Source organism: Scyliorhinus canicula, chromosome 3 (assembly GCF_902713615.1).
Source record: "Scyliorhinus canicula chromosome 3, sScyCan1.1, whole genome shotgun sequence".
NCBI lineage: Eukaryota > Metazoa > Chordata > Chondrichthyes > Carcharhiniformes > Scyliorhinidae > Scyliorhinus > Scyliorhinus canicula.
Window position 1 is genome coordinate 47,338,843 of NC_052148.1, and position 14,285 is coordinate 47,353,127.

At 44.2% G+C, this 14,285-nt stretch overlaps 1 protein-coding gene across 4 annotated transcripts in view; it reads right to left on the bottom strand.

Annotated features, from left to right (window-relative positions):
- dym (dymeclin) overlaps positions 1 to 14,285 on the bottom strand; it is a 536,995-nt gene that overhangs the window by 238,938 nt on the left and 283,772 nt on the right. The window contains exon 14 of one of the 4 annotated variants that reach the window (XM_038790499.1): positions 8,218 to 8,382. The exons of the other annotated variants lie outside the window; for them this stretch is intronic. Within the exon in view, the coding sequence (XP_038646427.1) occupies positions 8,218 to 8,382 (165 nt within the window). The remainder of the gene's footprint in view (positions 1 to 8,217; positions 8,383 to 14,285) is intronic. 4 annotated transcript variants of the gene reach the window in all.

Sequence of the window (14,285 nt, forward strand, 5' to 3'; positions counted from 1 at the left end):
AAATTAGGGAAGTAAAATCAGTCAGATTCCCACGACTGACCAACGATCTCTGTCTATTGATCCTTGCAGGGTAATGGGCATGTACAAACAATAATAGGATTGAGCCTGGCTGTGGTGGATTGCAAGGTTGAATATGGTTGAATCGTCTAGCCAGGCAAAACACTCAATCTAGTGTTATGACCCCCTGGGATGTAGGGGAGTGTACACCATCCAGTTCCCATTAACTCATAATGAGTGAGTATGAACTCCCTGGTAATTGGGGGTGGAACTTCCCCCTTAAAAAGGAACACTGCACATTTTAAAAACCCCACCCTGGGTGCAGGTCGGGAGGGTGACCCTTCGGGCATGAGAGTTTAGTAGTCCATTTTAATAAATCTCTTTCTCTGCATCCTACTGTGCATCCCATGAGTGTTTCTCACCCGTCGGATTCCACACTTGTGATGAGGCTGAAGTGGAGCTGATGTCAGTACCGCGACTTACACGCCCAGACCATTCTGTCTAAGCTGCCAAAGGCTTTGCTAAACCGACCGAGAAGCCTCACATAGGAAGGTTGGAGGCCTTCGATGTGAGTAACGATATGTAGAGCGTATGTAATTTTTTTTCTGAACCAACGCCATAATTGGAGAGAACGGCAGACCATGGACGGGATTCTCCGAAATCCCGGCCAAGTGTTGTTGCAGGTGCCAAAACCGGCGCGAGCGACGCTGGCATCAATGGGCCTCCAGGCCCAGGCATTCACCCCTTCGTAGGGGTCTAGAACGGCGCCGGAGTGCTGTGCGTTGCCCCGGCGCCGAAAGCCGGCCCTACACGGTCTGCGCGGATCCGCGCATGTGCGCCACGGCTGGCGAGGGTCCAGGCATGCGCACGCAACGGCCGGCGCGGGTCCAGGCATGCGCATGCCACGTCTGGCGCTGGTCCACGTATTTACGCCACGGCAGTCTCCACGCCGGCCCGCGGACAACATGGCGGAGCCCTACAGGGGCCCGACGCGTAAGAAAATAGCCCCCCCCCGGGAATGAATCCGCCCGCCGATCGGTTGCCCCCGATCTCGGGCCTGGCCACCGTGAAGGCCCCCCCCCCCCCCCACCCCTGGAGTCATCTCCTCCACCCCCCCACCAGGACGGCCCCCACAGCCAGAACGCAGAGGTCCACCAGTAGGACCATGCGTAAACGATGCTGGCGAGACTCGGTCCGTCGAGCACGGAGAATCACTGGGGGGGGGGGGGGGGGGGCATTTTCAACGGCCCCCGACCAGTGCCGTGGCTACCGCGCCGGCGCAATTGCCGCCGCTTCTCTGGTCGTCGGAGAATCGGCGGCCCGGTGTCTGAGGGGCGGGGCGGTATCCCCCCACACCCCCCCCCCACACCCCGAGATTCTCCGACCCAATGAGGGATCGGAGAATCCCAGCCCGTAACTCTACTAACTGCGGTTGGCGGGCCAACGTATGCACTTATCAGAAGATTGACACACTGGACACACCCGACTCCCGATCTTTTGCAGCATTGGTGGAAGACCACTTAAGCCCAAAACTGCCATTTGTGGTTCACCAATTCCACTTGGCCACACAAGTCCAAGATGAATCAAACAGTGATTTTTTTTGACACCTTTTAGGAGGTTGGTTGAGACTTGCAAGTTTGGGCCTACCCTGAACAAATCCCTTTACGACCCCATTTTGTCTGCGGGATCCAGGAGGCTGCCACGCAGAAAAAGTCAATAACCAAAATCATGCTGACTTTGCAACGGGCAATTGAGATTGTCATCTTCCACGAGAGCGAGGAGCTGGGAGTCCAAGAGCTATAAAGGATTAAAGTACTGAATCAGGGCAGTCCGAAAGATGCCGGCAAGATCCGTCCCAGCCAGAGGATTGGGAGTCCTGGCTGTGGGGTGCCTGCCCAAATTATGGTGATTGTCGCTGCAGAGCAACCGCAGAGCGCAGGGACAAATCTGTGGAGCAGAGGAGCACAGGCAGACATCAAGGACCAGTGGGTCATGCGACGACATGCCTGCCTGCTGCCCCTCCAACCGGTTCCAGCCCCCTCGTGACAGGGCCTACTATGTCGTTGACCACAAGGAGGATCCTTATCAACAACTCCACACTGTTACGGCACCCCGAGTTGCCACAATTCAAGTGTCCCTTTTGGTCAATGGGCATCCCATCGACATGGAGCTGGGTACTGGAGCAGCTGTGTCCGTGATCAGGCGTCGCATATTTGAGGGCATCCGCACTGGCCTCCACATATTGACACTCGAGGCCAAGTTGGGCACTTACACCGGAGAGCCACTGACCATTGAGGGCATCGCCCAGGTACCGGTGATTTCTGGGCACCAATCCGCTAAGCTACCATTGGTGGTAGTCCGTGGTGGGGGACCATCGACGGCCAGGGAGTTGAGATGCCAGACTCCGTTTTCTCGGATCCTGTCTCGGACTCCGACATGCACATCCAGCTGCAGGAGTCACAGATCCACGGCATCAACACCAAAGCTGATATCCGCGTCTGCTCCGCCTCCGACATTAGCCCTGCTGGTCCAGCCTCGACGCTTAGTGTGGAAGCGCCGCTCACCGGTCAGTTATACACAGGTATAGACCGCCAACAGCAGGCAAAACAGACAAAGGGTCCTGCGGATCGGCCTGAAGACATGTCAATTTTCCGGACTGTAGGGGGGGCATTTTCAGTAATCGGGGGCGGAGTTTCCCCATTAACAGAGAACGCTCCACAGTTTAAAAACTCTCGTCTGGATGCACGTAGGAGAGGGTGAGCCTTCAGGGGTTGAGAGTTTAGTAGTGTATCTTAATAAATCTCGGGTTCTACAATGTGAAAAATGGTCCAATCTAATTACCGAGTGACTCCTATTGCATGTATATCTTAGTGCGAGTAAAGAGGCATCAGCCTGAAATGTTAACTGTTTTTCTCTCCACAGATGCTGACCTGTTGAGTATTACCAGCATTTTCAGTTTTTGTTTCAGATTTCCAGCATCTGCAGTACTTTATTTCTATATAAACACAAGTCCTTTTCTCATTTTACTCCAAATGGTATACTTGCACAGTACAAATGGTGGGCAGCACGGTAGCATTGTGAATAGCGCAACTGCTTCACAGCTCCAGAGTCCCTGGTTCGATTCCGACTTGGGTCACTGCCTGTGCGGAGTCTGCACATCCTCCCCGTGTGTGCGTGGGTTTCCTCCAGGTGCTCCGGTTTCCTCCCACAGTCCAAAGATGTGCAGGTTAGGTGGATTGGCTATGATAAATTGCCCTTCGTGTCCAAAAATTGCCCTTAGTGTTGGGTGGGGTTACTGGGTTATAGGGATAGGGTGGAGGTGTTGACCTTGGGTAGGCTGCTGTTTCCAAGAGCCGGTGCAGACTCGATGGGCCGAATGGCCTCCTTCTGCACTGTAAATTCTATGATCAAATCCCAGATTTTCTTTGCATGCCTTCATCGTTATGATAATTTGCCAGACAGTTATCATGTGTGGAACTCGTACTTTTGTCCATTTAGAGCAGTAGGCATACTGGAATGAACACAGAGGATCAATTAAGCATTAGTTTGCTTATGGACAATCATGGGCATTCTTAACCTCATCTCCCAAGTAATTTCAAATTTGATCAAACAGCCTGTTGACCTTGCTCCACCATTCAATAGGATCATGGCTGATCTTGGCTTCAACTCTCATGCCCACTTCTCATATCCTTTGCTTCATTGAGACACCAACAATCTATCTCAGCCTTAATTATGGCACATCCACAGCCTTCTGGGGTAGAGAAATGGAAGATATTTAACTCTTTGAATGAGGAAATATATTTTCATCTCAGTCCTAAATGATCAGCCCCTTATTCTGAAACTGTCCCCAACCATAGAACGATACAGCGCAGTACAGGCCCTTCGGCCCTCGATGTTGCACCGACATGGAAAAAAACTAAAGGCCATCTAACCTACACTATGCCCTTATCATCCATATGCTTATCCAATAAATTTTTAAATGCCCTCAATGTTGGCGAGTTCACTGCTGTTGCAGGTAGGGCATTCCACGGCCTCACCACTCTTTGCGTAAAAAACCCACCTCTGACCTCTGTCCTATATCTATTACCCCTCAATTTAAGGCTATGTCCCCTCGTGATAGCCACGTCCAACCGCGGGAGAAGGCTCTCGCTGTCCACCCTATCTAACCCTCTGATCATTTTGTATGCCTCTATTAAGTCACCTCTTAACCTTCTTCTCTCTAACGAAAACAACCTCAAGTCCATCAGCCTTTCCTCATAAGATTTTCCCTCCATACCAGGCAACATCCTGGTAAATCTCCTCTGCACCCGTTCCAAGGCTTCCACGTCCTTCCTATAATGAGGCGACCAGAACTGTACGCAATACTCCAAATGCGGCCGTACTAGAGTTTTGTACAACTGCAACATGACCTCATGACTCCGGAACTCAATCCCTCTACCAATAAAGGCCAACACACCATAGGCCTTCTTCACAACCCTATCAACCTGGGTGGCAACTTTCAGGGATCTATGTACATGGACACCGAGATCCCTCTGCTCATCCACACTACCAAGAATTTTACCATTAGCCAAATATTCCGCATTCCTGTTATTCTTTCCAAAGTGCATCACCTCACACTTCTCCACATTAAACTCCATTTGCCACCTCTCAGCCCAGCTCTGCAGCTTATCTATGTCCCTCTGTAACCTGCAACATCCTTCCGCACTGTCTACAACTCCACCGACTTTAGTGTCGTCTGCAAATTTACTCACCCATCCTTCTGCGCCCTCCTCTAGGTCATTTATAAAAATGACAAACAGCAACGGCCCCAGAACAGATCTTTGTGGTACGCCACTCGTAACTGAACTCCATTCTGAACATTTCCCATCAACTACCACTCTCTGTCTTCTTTCAACTAGCCAATTTCTGATCCACATCTCTAAATCACCCTCAATCCCCAGCCTCCGTATTTTCTGCAATAGCCGACCGTGGGGAACCTTATCAAACGCTTTACTGAAATCCATATACACCACATCAACTGCTCTACCCTCATCTACCTGTTCAGTCACCTTCTCAAAGAACTCGATAAGGTTTGTGAGGCATGACCTACCCTTCACAAAACCATGCTGACTATCCCTAATCATATTATTCCTATCTAGATGATTATAAATCATATCTTTTATAATCCTCTCCAAGACCTTACCCACCACAGACGTTAGGCTCACCGGCCTATAGTTACCGGGGTTATCTCTACTCCCCTTCTTGAACAAAGGGACCACATTTGCTATCCTCCAGTCCTCTGGCACTATTCCTGTAGCCAATGATGACCTAAATATCAAAGCCAAAGGCTCAGCAATCTCTTCCCTGGCTTCCCAGAGAATCCTAGGATAAATCCCATCAGGCCCCGGGGACTTATCTATTTTCACCTTGTCCAGAATTGCCAACACTTCTTCCCTACGCACCTCAATGCCATCTATTCTAATAGCCTGGGTCTCAGCATTCTCCTCCACAATATTATCTTTTTCTTGAGTGAATACTGACGAAAAGTATTCATTTAGTATCTCGCTTATCTCCTCAGCCTCCCCACACAACTTCCCACCACTGTCCTTGACTGGCCCTACTCTTACCCTAGTCATTCTTTTATTCCTGACATACCTATAGAAAGCTTTTGGGTTTTCCTTGATCCTACCTGCCAAAGACTTCTCATGTCCCCTCCTTGCTCGTCTCAGCTCTCTCTTTAGATCCTTCCTCGCTTCCTTGTAACTATCAAGCGCCCCAACTGAAACTTCATGCCTCATCTTCACATAGGCCTCCTATGTGAACCAGAGAAAACAAACTCAGTATATACCCTGTCAAGCCCCGTCATAATCTTGTTTTTTTTTTAATGAGATCACCTCTCCTTTTTCTAAACTTCAGAGAATATAGACTCAATTTACTCAGCCTCTCATCGTAAGACAACTTGCTCATTCCTGGGACCAATCTAGTGAAGATTTGTTGTATTGCCTCGAATGCAAGTTTATCCTGCCTCAAGTATGGAGACCAAAATTGCACACAGTAATTCCAGGTGTGGTCTCACCAAAATCCCACACAACTGTAGCAAGACTGCTTTATTCTTCTACTCCAATCCCATTGCAAAAAAGGACTACAGGGCATTTGCTTCCTTAACTGCTTGCTAACTTTGTACTCCTTGCATGAGCACAGCCAAATCTCTCTGAATATCAATATTTACAAGCTTCACACCAAACATTCTGCTCTTCTATTCTTACGACCAAAGTGAATGATCTCTCACTTCCCTACATTACACTCCATCTGCCGCCTTTTTGCCTATTCACTTAACTGCCTGTATCTCGTTGCAGCCTCTTTATTTCCTCCTCAAAGCTTGTATTCTCACCTAACATTGTATCCTCAGTAAAATTAAATATATTGCTCGGTTTCTTCATCTAAGTTTTTAATATAGGTTGTAAATAGCGGAGGCCCCAGCGAGGATCTTTGCAGCACTCCACTAGCCAAAACCTGCCAACTTGAAAATGCCCCATCTATCTCTGCTTCCTGTCCATTAACACATCCTCCATCCATGCTAATGTATCACTCCCCACCTCCAACAGTCCTTATTCTGCATATTAACCTTTTCTATGACACGTTATCCAAAGCCCATTGGAAATTCTAGAACACTACATATACTGGTTCCCCATATCCAGCCTACTGGTTATATCTTAAAATACTCTAATAAATTTGTCAAATACTGTTTCCCTTTCACAAAACCATGCTGACCTTGTCTGATCATGCATCGTTTAGATCCCAACATCTTCCCAATGACCAATGTCAGGCTACTGGCATGTCGTTCTGGGTTTGTGGGCAGCACAGTAGCATTGTGGTTAGCACTATAGCTTCACTGTTCCAGGGTCCCAGGTTCGATTCTCTGCTTGGGTCACTGTCTGGGCGGAGTCTACACATTCTCCCCATGTCTGCATGGGATTCCTCCGGGTGCTCCGGTTTCCTCCCACAAGTCCCGAAAGATGATCTGTTAGGTGAATTGGACATTCTGAAATCTCCCTGTGTACCCGAACAGGCACCGGAATGTGGCAACCAGGGGCTTTTCACAGTAACTTCATTGCAGTGTTAATGTAAGCCAACTTGTCACAATAAAGATTATTATTATTCTTTCTCCATCCTTTCTTGAATAGCAGTTACACTTGCTAATTTCTAATACACAGAACCGTTCGCGAATCAAGGGAGTTTTGGAAAATCGTAACTAGCACATCCAACAGCCCTGAAGCTCTCTCTTTTAGAACCCTAGAATGTTGGCCATCAGAGACTTGGTGTACTTTAGTCCCTTAAGTTTCCCCAGTACTTTTTCCCTGTTGATATTAATATCTTAGAATCATACAGCACATTCACAAAGCTTCTGTTTAAACATTTAGCTGTTCAGTTTCAGTATGTAGAATTTAGGCTTAACAAATGCTGTTTTATGACCATTTAAAATTACAGCTTCAGTCCACAACTACATTTTGAGGGGTTTAAAGATAAACACCAAATTACTCTTTCAATTGTGTCAATTAATTCGAAAAGAGAGGCAAGCACAGTGGCACAGTGGGTAGCACTGCTGCCTCACGGCACCAAGGTCCCAGGTTCGATCCTGGACCAGGGTCACTGTCCATGTGGAGTTTGCACATTCTCCCGTGTCTGCATGGGTCTCACCCCACAACCCAAAGATGTGCAAGATAGGTGGAGTGGCCACGCTAAAGTGCCCCTGAACTGGAAAAAAAACAATTGGATACTCTAAAAAAAATTTTAATGAATTGGAAAAGTAATTGTGATCACCAGATGGCTCACTGGGTATGATACACAAGTTAATAGCCTATTCAACCAGGAATGGTATCATGTCCAGAACCATAGAACATTACTTAGCAAGAGTTATTAGATAATAGCAACTCTCCTCCCTAATCCTGGAATGCCAAAACCAAATTGCAATGGTTGAACCAAATTTGTCAATTCAACACAGATTAGGTATTAAATCTGGAGCATTCGGTTCTGCATGGATTAGCATCACACTGCACAGATCACATTGCACATCGAAACAGACATTGTGGAGCTCCCCCAATTATTTATTAAGGGTTGCAAGTGGAAGAGGAGACACCACAGTTTCAATAGTGACAGTACAACATTGTAGCAACATGCAAGATCAGGCAAAGGGAACTGCAGCATGCAACACAGTACATGGGAACAGCAAAGGTTAATAACCTGGACGCATAAGACTTGAGAATGTGGGAGCAAGGGAAGTATATTAAGTCCTCTCCAGTGTCACTGCAAGTTGAAAACCACTGTTGCAACGTGGTGCAGTGAGAGCGGGGGAAATACATTTTGTCCAATACATACAGGTATCTCCGCAAGAGGCGGCATGTGTAACTGAAAGACAAAGTTAAGGAGAAATGTAGTTAAAGGTGAATTCTCTTTTTCAGAAAAAGGAACTAGGTGCAATTTTAAACGATTTTATCTGTAGTCACAATAATCAGATAAATGAGGAGATGACAGTGGTCTGAGTGGTAAACAATATTACATATGATTACATTGATGAGAGAAAAGATAATTTGTAGGAAGGTAAAACCTGAGGAAGAAAACAATGATTTAATTATTTGAACTTAAGACAACATTTTTATTGCACCTATTAGATGGGTTTAAGTTTATATCTGTCCATCACTGTAATAGTAGGAATGACCGCTTCACAGTCTTTGTGGAAATCAAGTTTCATTTTCATAGTGTTGTCATCCTCCATCCTTAAGGCACTGTGGGTCAGCAGATTTACTCCACTATAATGTATCACCTAATGGCTCAGTATATCCCTCACTCCATCTTTATCAATCAACATGCGGCCAATTCTGACTCACTGAATGCCAAAAAACATGCTCGAAGCAGCACCAGGGATATCAGGAAATCTGTAGCAACACACAACTACATGGATACTAAACTGCAAAAGCAGCATGCTATAGACGGCCAAGCAATTCTGCAACTAATAGATCAAATAGAAGTTCTGCAGTCCTGCAACACCAATCGTCCATTGTGGTGAGCAAATAAATAAGTAAAAGGATGAACATCCCCGTCAATAATGATGATAAAGCCCAGTTTGTGGTTGCAAAGACAGGGCTTTGAAGTATCCCCAAATCTCTTCAGCTAGAAGGGCTTCCTTCTTGAGTATTCACCAGAGGTCTCCAACATCACAAATTCTATTTTTCAAACAATTTGATTCACTCCAGTTTCCTCCCAAAAGTCCCGAAAGATGTGTTTGTTAGGTGAATTGGACATTCTGAATTCTCCCTCGGTGTACACGAACAGGCACTGGAGTCTGGTGACTCGGGGATTTTCACAGTAACTTCATTGCAGTGTTAATGTAGCCTACTTGTGACACTAATAAAGACCATTATCAGGAAATAAAGGAGTGCATGAACACAACAAAGGCTATAGGCTCTGACAACAACCCAGATATAGTGCTGAACAGAGGTTCCACAACTCGCCATTCCCCTGTTCAAGCCACTCCATTAGAACTAAAACGCTGGCAGATACTGGACAAAGTAGAAAATTGCCCAGGAATGACCTGTCCAGCAAAAAGGACAAGTCCAACCCTGCCAATTACTGCTTTAACAGACTACTTCAATCATCAATTAAGCGCTGGATGGAATTGTCAAGAATGTTATCAAGCAGCACTTACCAATAATCTACTCACCGATACTCGGTGTGGATTCTGCCAACATTCCTTGGTTCCAGACCTCATTGTAGCATTGACTCAAACACACATAAAGCAACTGAGTTCTAGAAATGAGATGAAATTGGCCTTCGCATTAAGGTAGCATTCGACCAAGTGTGGAACTAATGAGGCCTACTAATGAGAGGAAAATCTTTGTGGCTACAGTAATAAGTGGCACAAAGGATGATGGGTGTGATTGTTGGAGGCCAAATATCTAAGCCTGAGGACATTGTTGCAAGGGTTCCTCAGGGTGGTGTTCCAAGCGGAACTATCTTCAGCTGCTTCATCAATGACCCTCCCTCCATCATAAAGTCAGAATTTATAGTGTTTTATGATGATTGAAATTTTGAGCTTCATTCAAAGTTCCTCTGGTAATGAAGTAGCTTTATATCTATAAGCAGCAAGAACTGGACAATATTTAGCTTCAGCTGATAAGTGACAACTAATATTCTTATCATACAAATGGTAGGAAATGACTACTTCCAACAAGAGAGAGCCCGAGCACCTCCTTTTGACATTTAATGGCATTACAATTATCAAGTACTTCACCATCAACATTAATTGATTAGCACTCTAACTCCAACCACATAAATATCATAGCTACTCGAGGAGGTAAAGCCTGGGTCTCCTGCAGCAATTAATTCATTCTCTGACTTCCCAAAGCCTCTTGACTCCTTCCAAGGCATAAGTCAAGAGTGTGATGGAGTATTCTTCATCTGCCTGAATCAATTCAATTGCAAAATTCAAGAAATTCAACATCATCCAGAACATTGACACCTCATCATTGTCGAAACACCTACCCCTACATGACAAGTGTACCAATGCTGCAGTATCTACAGGATGCACTTATATCAACTTACCATGGCTTCCTGGATATTACCTTGCAAGCATACAACTTTCAAGGACAAGAGCAACAAGTGCATGGGAATACCACCACCGCCACCCAGTTCCCCCCCCAAATCACATACCAAACTGATGTGAACTTGTATCATCATTCCTTCAATGTTGCTGGATCAAACTTCTGGAACTCTACATAATAGCACTATCGAGTACTTTCACCACAAGTACTGCAATGGTTCAAGAAGACAGCCCACCGCCTTTTCATGGCAAGTAAGGAAGATCTATAAATTTCAGCCTGCCCTACAATACCCATATCTCAAGAAGATACATTATTGTAACAAACCAGTTATTTTCAATGAAATACATAATTGAAGAGTTTACTGTTTTCGGATAGACAATACCAGGCAAGAAACTCAACTGGTGTTGAACCGTGCGTCAAAGCTTTGAGCAGTCTAACTCAGCTTGATTAGGAGGGGGTGGTGTCAATGCTAAGTATGCAGAGTTTATGGATGAGATTAAGATGATGGTTTCAGTCTCCTCAATGTATAGCATGGCGAGAATAGATGACATCAAGTTCCACCCAACTCTGCCATTCCTTGATCTCTCTCCACTGCAGCTCTTACCAGCCTGTTTGTCCAACAGCCCCAGGTGAGCTGCCTTAAAGATATCCTCCACCTTTTAAGGAAGACCCTCAGTGAAAATATTTTGCCTGATCTCCATTGAAAATTGATAACCCCTTATTTTTAAACAATGACCCCTAGTTCCAGATTCTCACACAAAAGGAAACATCCTCTCCATATCCACCCTGTCAAGGCCCCTCAAGATCTTATGTTTCAATCAAGTTCTCTCTTATTCTTCTAAACACCAGTGGATACAAGCCCAGCCTTTCCTCACAAGACAACCTTGACCATTCCAAGTATTATTCTAGTAAACATTCTCTGAACTACTTCCAATGCATTTACATCCTTCCCTAAATAAAGAGACTAATACTGTACATTATGCTTCAAATGTGGTCTCACTGAATAACTGAAGCATAAACCTTTGTAATTAATTCCCCTCACAATAAACAATAACATTCTATTAGCTTTGCCAATTACTTGTATCTGCATATTAACCTTTTGTGATTCATGCACCAGGACATGCAGATCCCTCTGCATCTCAGAGCTCTGCAATCTCCTCCCATTTAGATAATATGCTCCTTTATTATTCTTACTGGCACAATGGACATTTTCCCACACTTTTCTCACCTGTTCACCATTCTTTGGCACAGTGTCAAACATTTGTCTGATTACATTCCTGTGAAGTATCTTGGGATATTTTCCCGTGATAATGGTGCCATGCAAATGAAAGTTGTTGTCATTTTAAATGTTTGACAAACAATTTCATAGCACAGAAGGAAAGAAAGGATCCAAAAAAGGGACAAGCAGAGCTGGGCGTCAGGAAATATGGATGCTGACCCCATATCTGCAATGATGTCACCAAACGCAGTATGTTGATGAGGAAGGGGAGCAATGGATGGGCTTAACTAGTAAGACATTGGATGGATGTAAACAGAGACCGGCTTGCGAGATGGGCATGGATTTGATTAAATAAATGGATTTGATCAATTAGTGAATTCTAGAAACACTTCAAACAGTTTTCTACCTTGTTATAATGTTCATGTCAGCTGCCTTTTGCAGTTGAAAACATTCCGACCCAAGGTCCTCTTAAATGTCACGAGTCCAGACAATTAGCTAAGGTAATGTCTCTTTATTCAACAATAATAGCTACAAATTCATGTAAAAGGCATTATTTTTCATCATAATTGTTTGCTAAAGCATTTGATTATGGAGAAAAAAAACATAGCAAGTATTATAAGTATTATTTCATGGGAATATTGTGGCGTTTAATGTGACATGCCTGCAAACCGACACTAAACATTTTTCAAAACATTTCTTCATAATGATTTCAAAGCCATGTTGACAGATACACATGGAAACAGTATTTTTATAAATGTAATATCTCATGAATCTTTCTATGCATGTTCCTCTGTATCACAGTTTAATTCAGACAAGCAGGATCTTAAGACTTGCATACTTTTGATGAGTTCAAACATGCATTGTAAAACACATTAAGGAGTGATGTAATTATTTATAGATTAGGTAAGCAATGCAAAAAGAATATTAAAGAATGGCATGCTGAGTTCAAATGACTTTTGAATGTAACTGTTTTGAATGGGTAAAATGCACATGGACAAGTATCTTTATATTTTATGCAAGTTTCAAACCTATTGTAGCATATGTATTTCAAGCACAAGGATAACCAAAAGATAGTATGAGTTAAAGTGTAATGTTAACTATTTGGGAAAAAATACAAAGGTATGGGATCAGAGCAGGAGAGAGGGATCAATTGAAAAGCTGTTTCAAAGAGCTGGCTCACGCATAATGGGCTGAATAACTTGCTTCTATTCTATGATTCTATCTCTTAATATCACACTTCAGTTTACAGATTATCTATCGATTACCTCCAAAAGGATACCAGTTCTCATCCTGACTTTATTTCAACTAATCTCATGCAAAAGGTACTTTGGTACTTAACTATTTATCTTGAAGGGCTATTTGGTCCAATGCAAAATACATTTTGTGCATAACTTTTCCTATTCCATTTTCCTGCAGTATACTTTATGAATTATAAAAGGAGTTTCATTTTATTTAAACGGAAGTTTCTATTTTTAAGAAGCGCACGCACAGACACACAAGAATGAAAACTCCATTCATCTGAATATTCTCACTGTATTTAAAAACTAAAGTACAGAAATTTCATTGCCAATACCTGCTGTTTGAAGTGTCACCTAAAGAAAACCTTTCAATTCTAAAATGCAGTACTTTATCCAATTAGGAATGTATAAAAGCACAAGGAGCTCACAGACTTCTTTGTCACCTAGAGGTATACCGATCAGCGTTCTTCCCTTCCACTAGCTCACCTGGCCAAACTTCCATTAATGTTCCCCCTGCCCTCGCCATGGAGGCACATCTTCCTAGTTTCCCCCAATCTCCCCTCATGCCTTCTCTGAGCTCATCTTGTCCATGTGACCCACATCTGGTTCCCTCAAATCCATTCTTCCTAAACTGTTCACCCAATTTCCCCTCCTGACCTCCATGTAAGACGATACTGTAAATATTTCTCTCTTTAAGTGTTGTCCCTCTCTCCTTTCAATTTGTCATCAATACCCCTCTCCACATAAAGCCAAACTTTGACCCCACTGTCCTTGAAAACTACCATGCACTCCCGTTACTCTCCAAAGTCCTTGAGCAAGTTGTCTGTTCACAATTCTGTTCCCACCTTTTCCAAAATCTTAATTTTGAATTCCTCGAATAAAGTTTCTACCCTATCACAGATACCAAACAGCACCAAGTCATAAATGACATCTGCATGATTGTGACAGAGGTAAAAATTTTATTTTACTCCTTCACCACCTGCCTGCAGGCTTTGGTAGAGTTGACCACACCATCCTCCTCCAATGCCATGCAGCTGGTTGGCACTACTCTCATCTGGTTCCATTCTTATCTATCTAATCACAGCCAGAGAATCACTTGCAATAGCTTCTCTTCCTGTTCAGGCACCATTACCATTGGTGTTCCCCAATGATATATCTTTGGCCCTTTTCTTATGTCTTATCGACATGTTTTCTCCTGACAACATTAGTCGAAAGCAGATCATTAGTTTTCATAGGCACAATGACATCACGAGT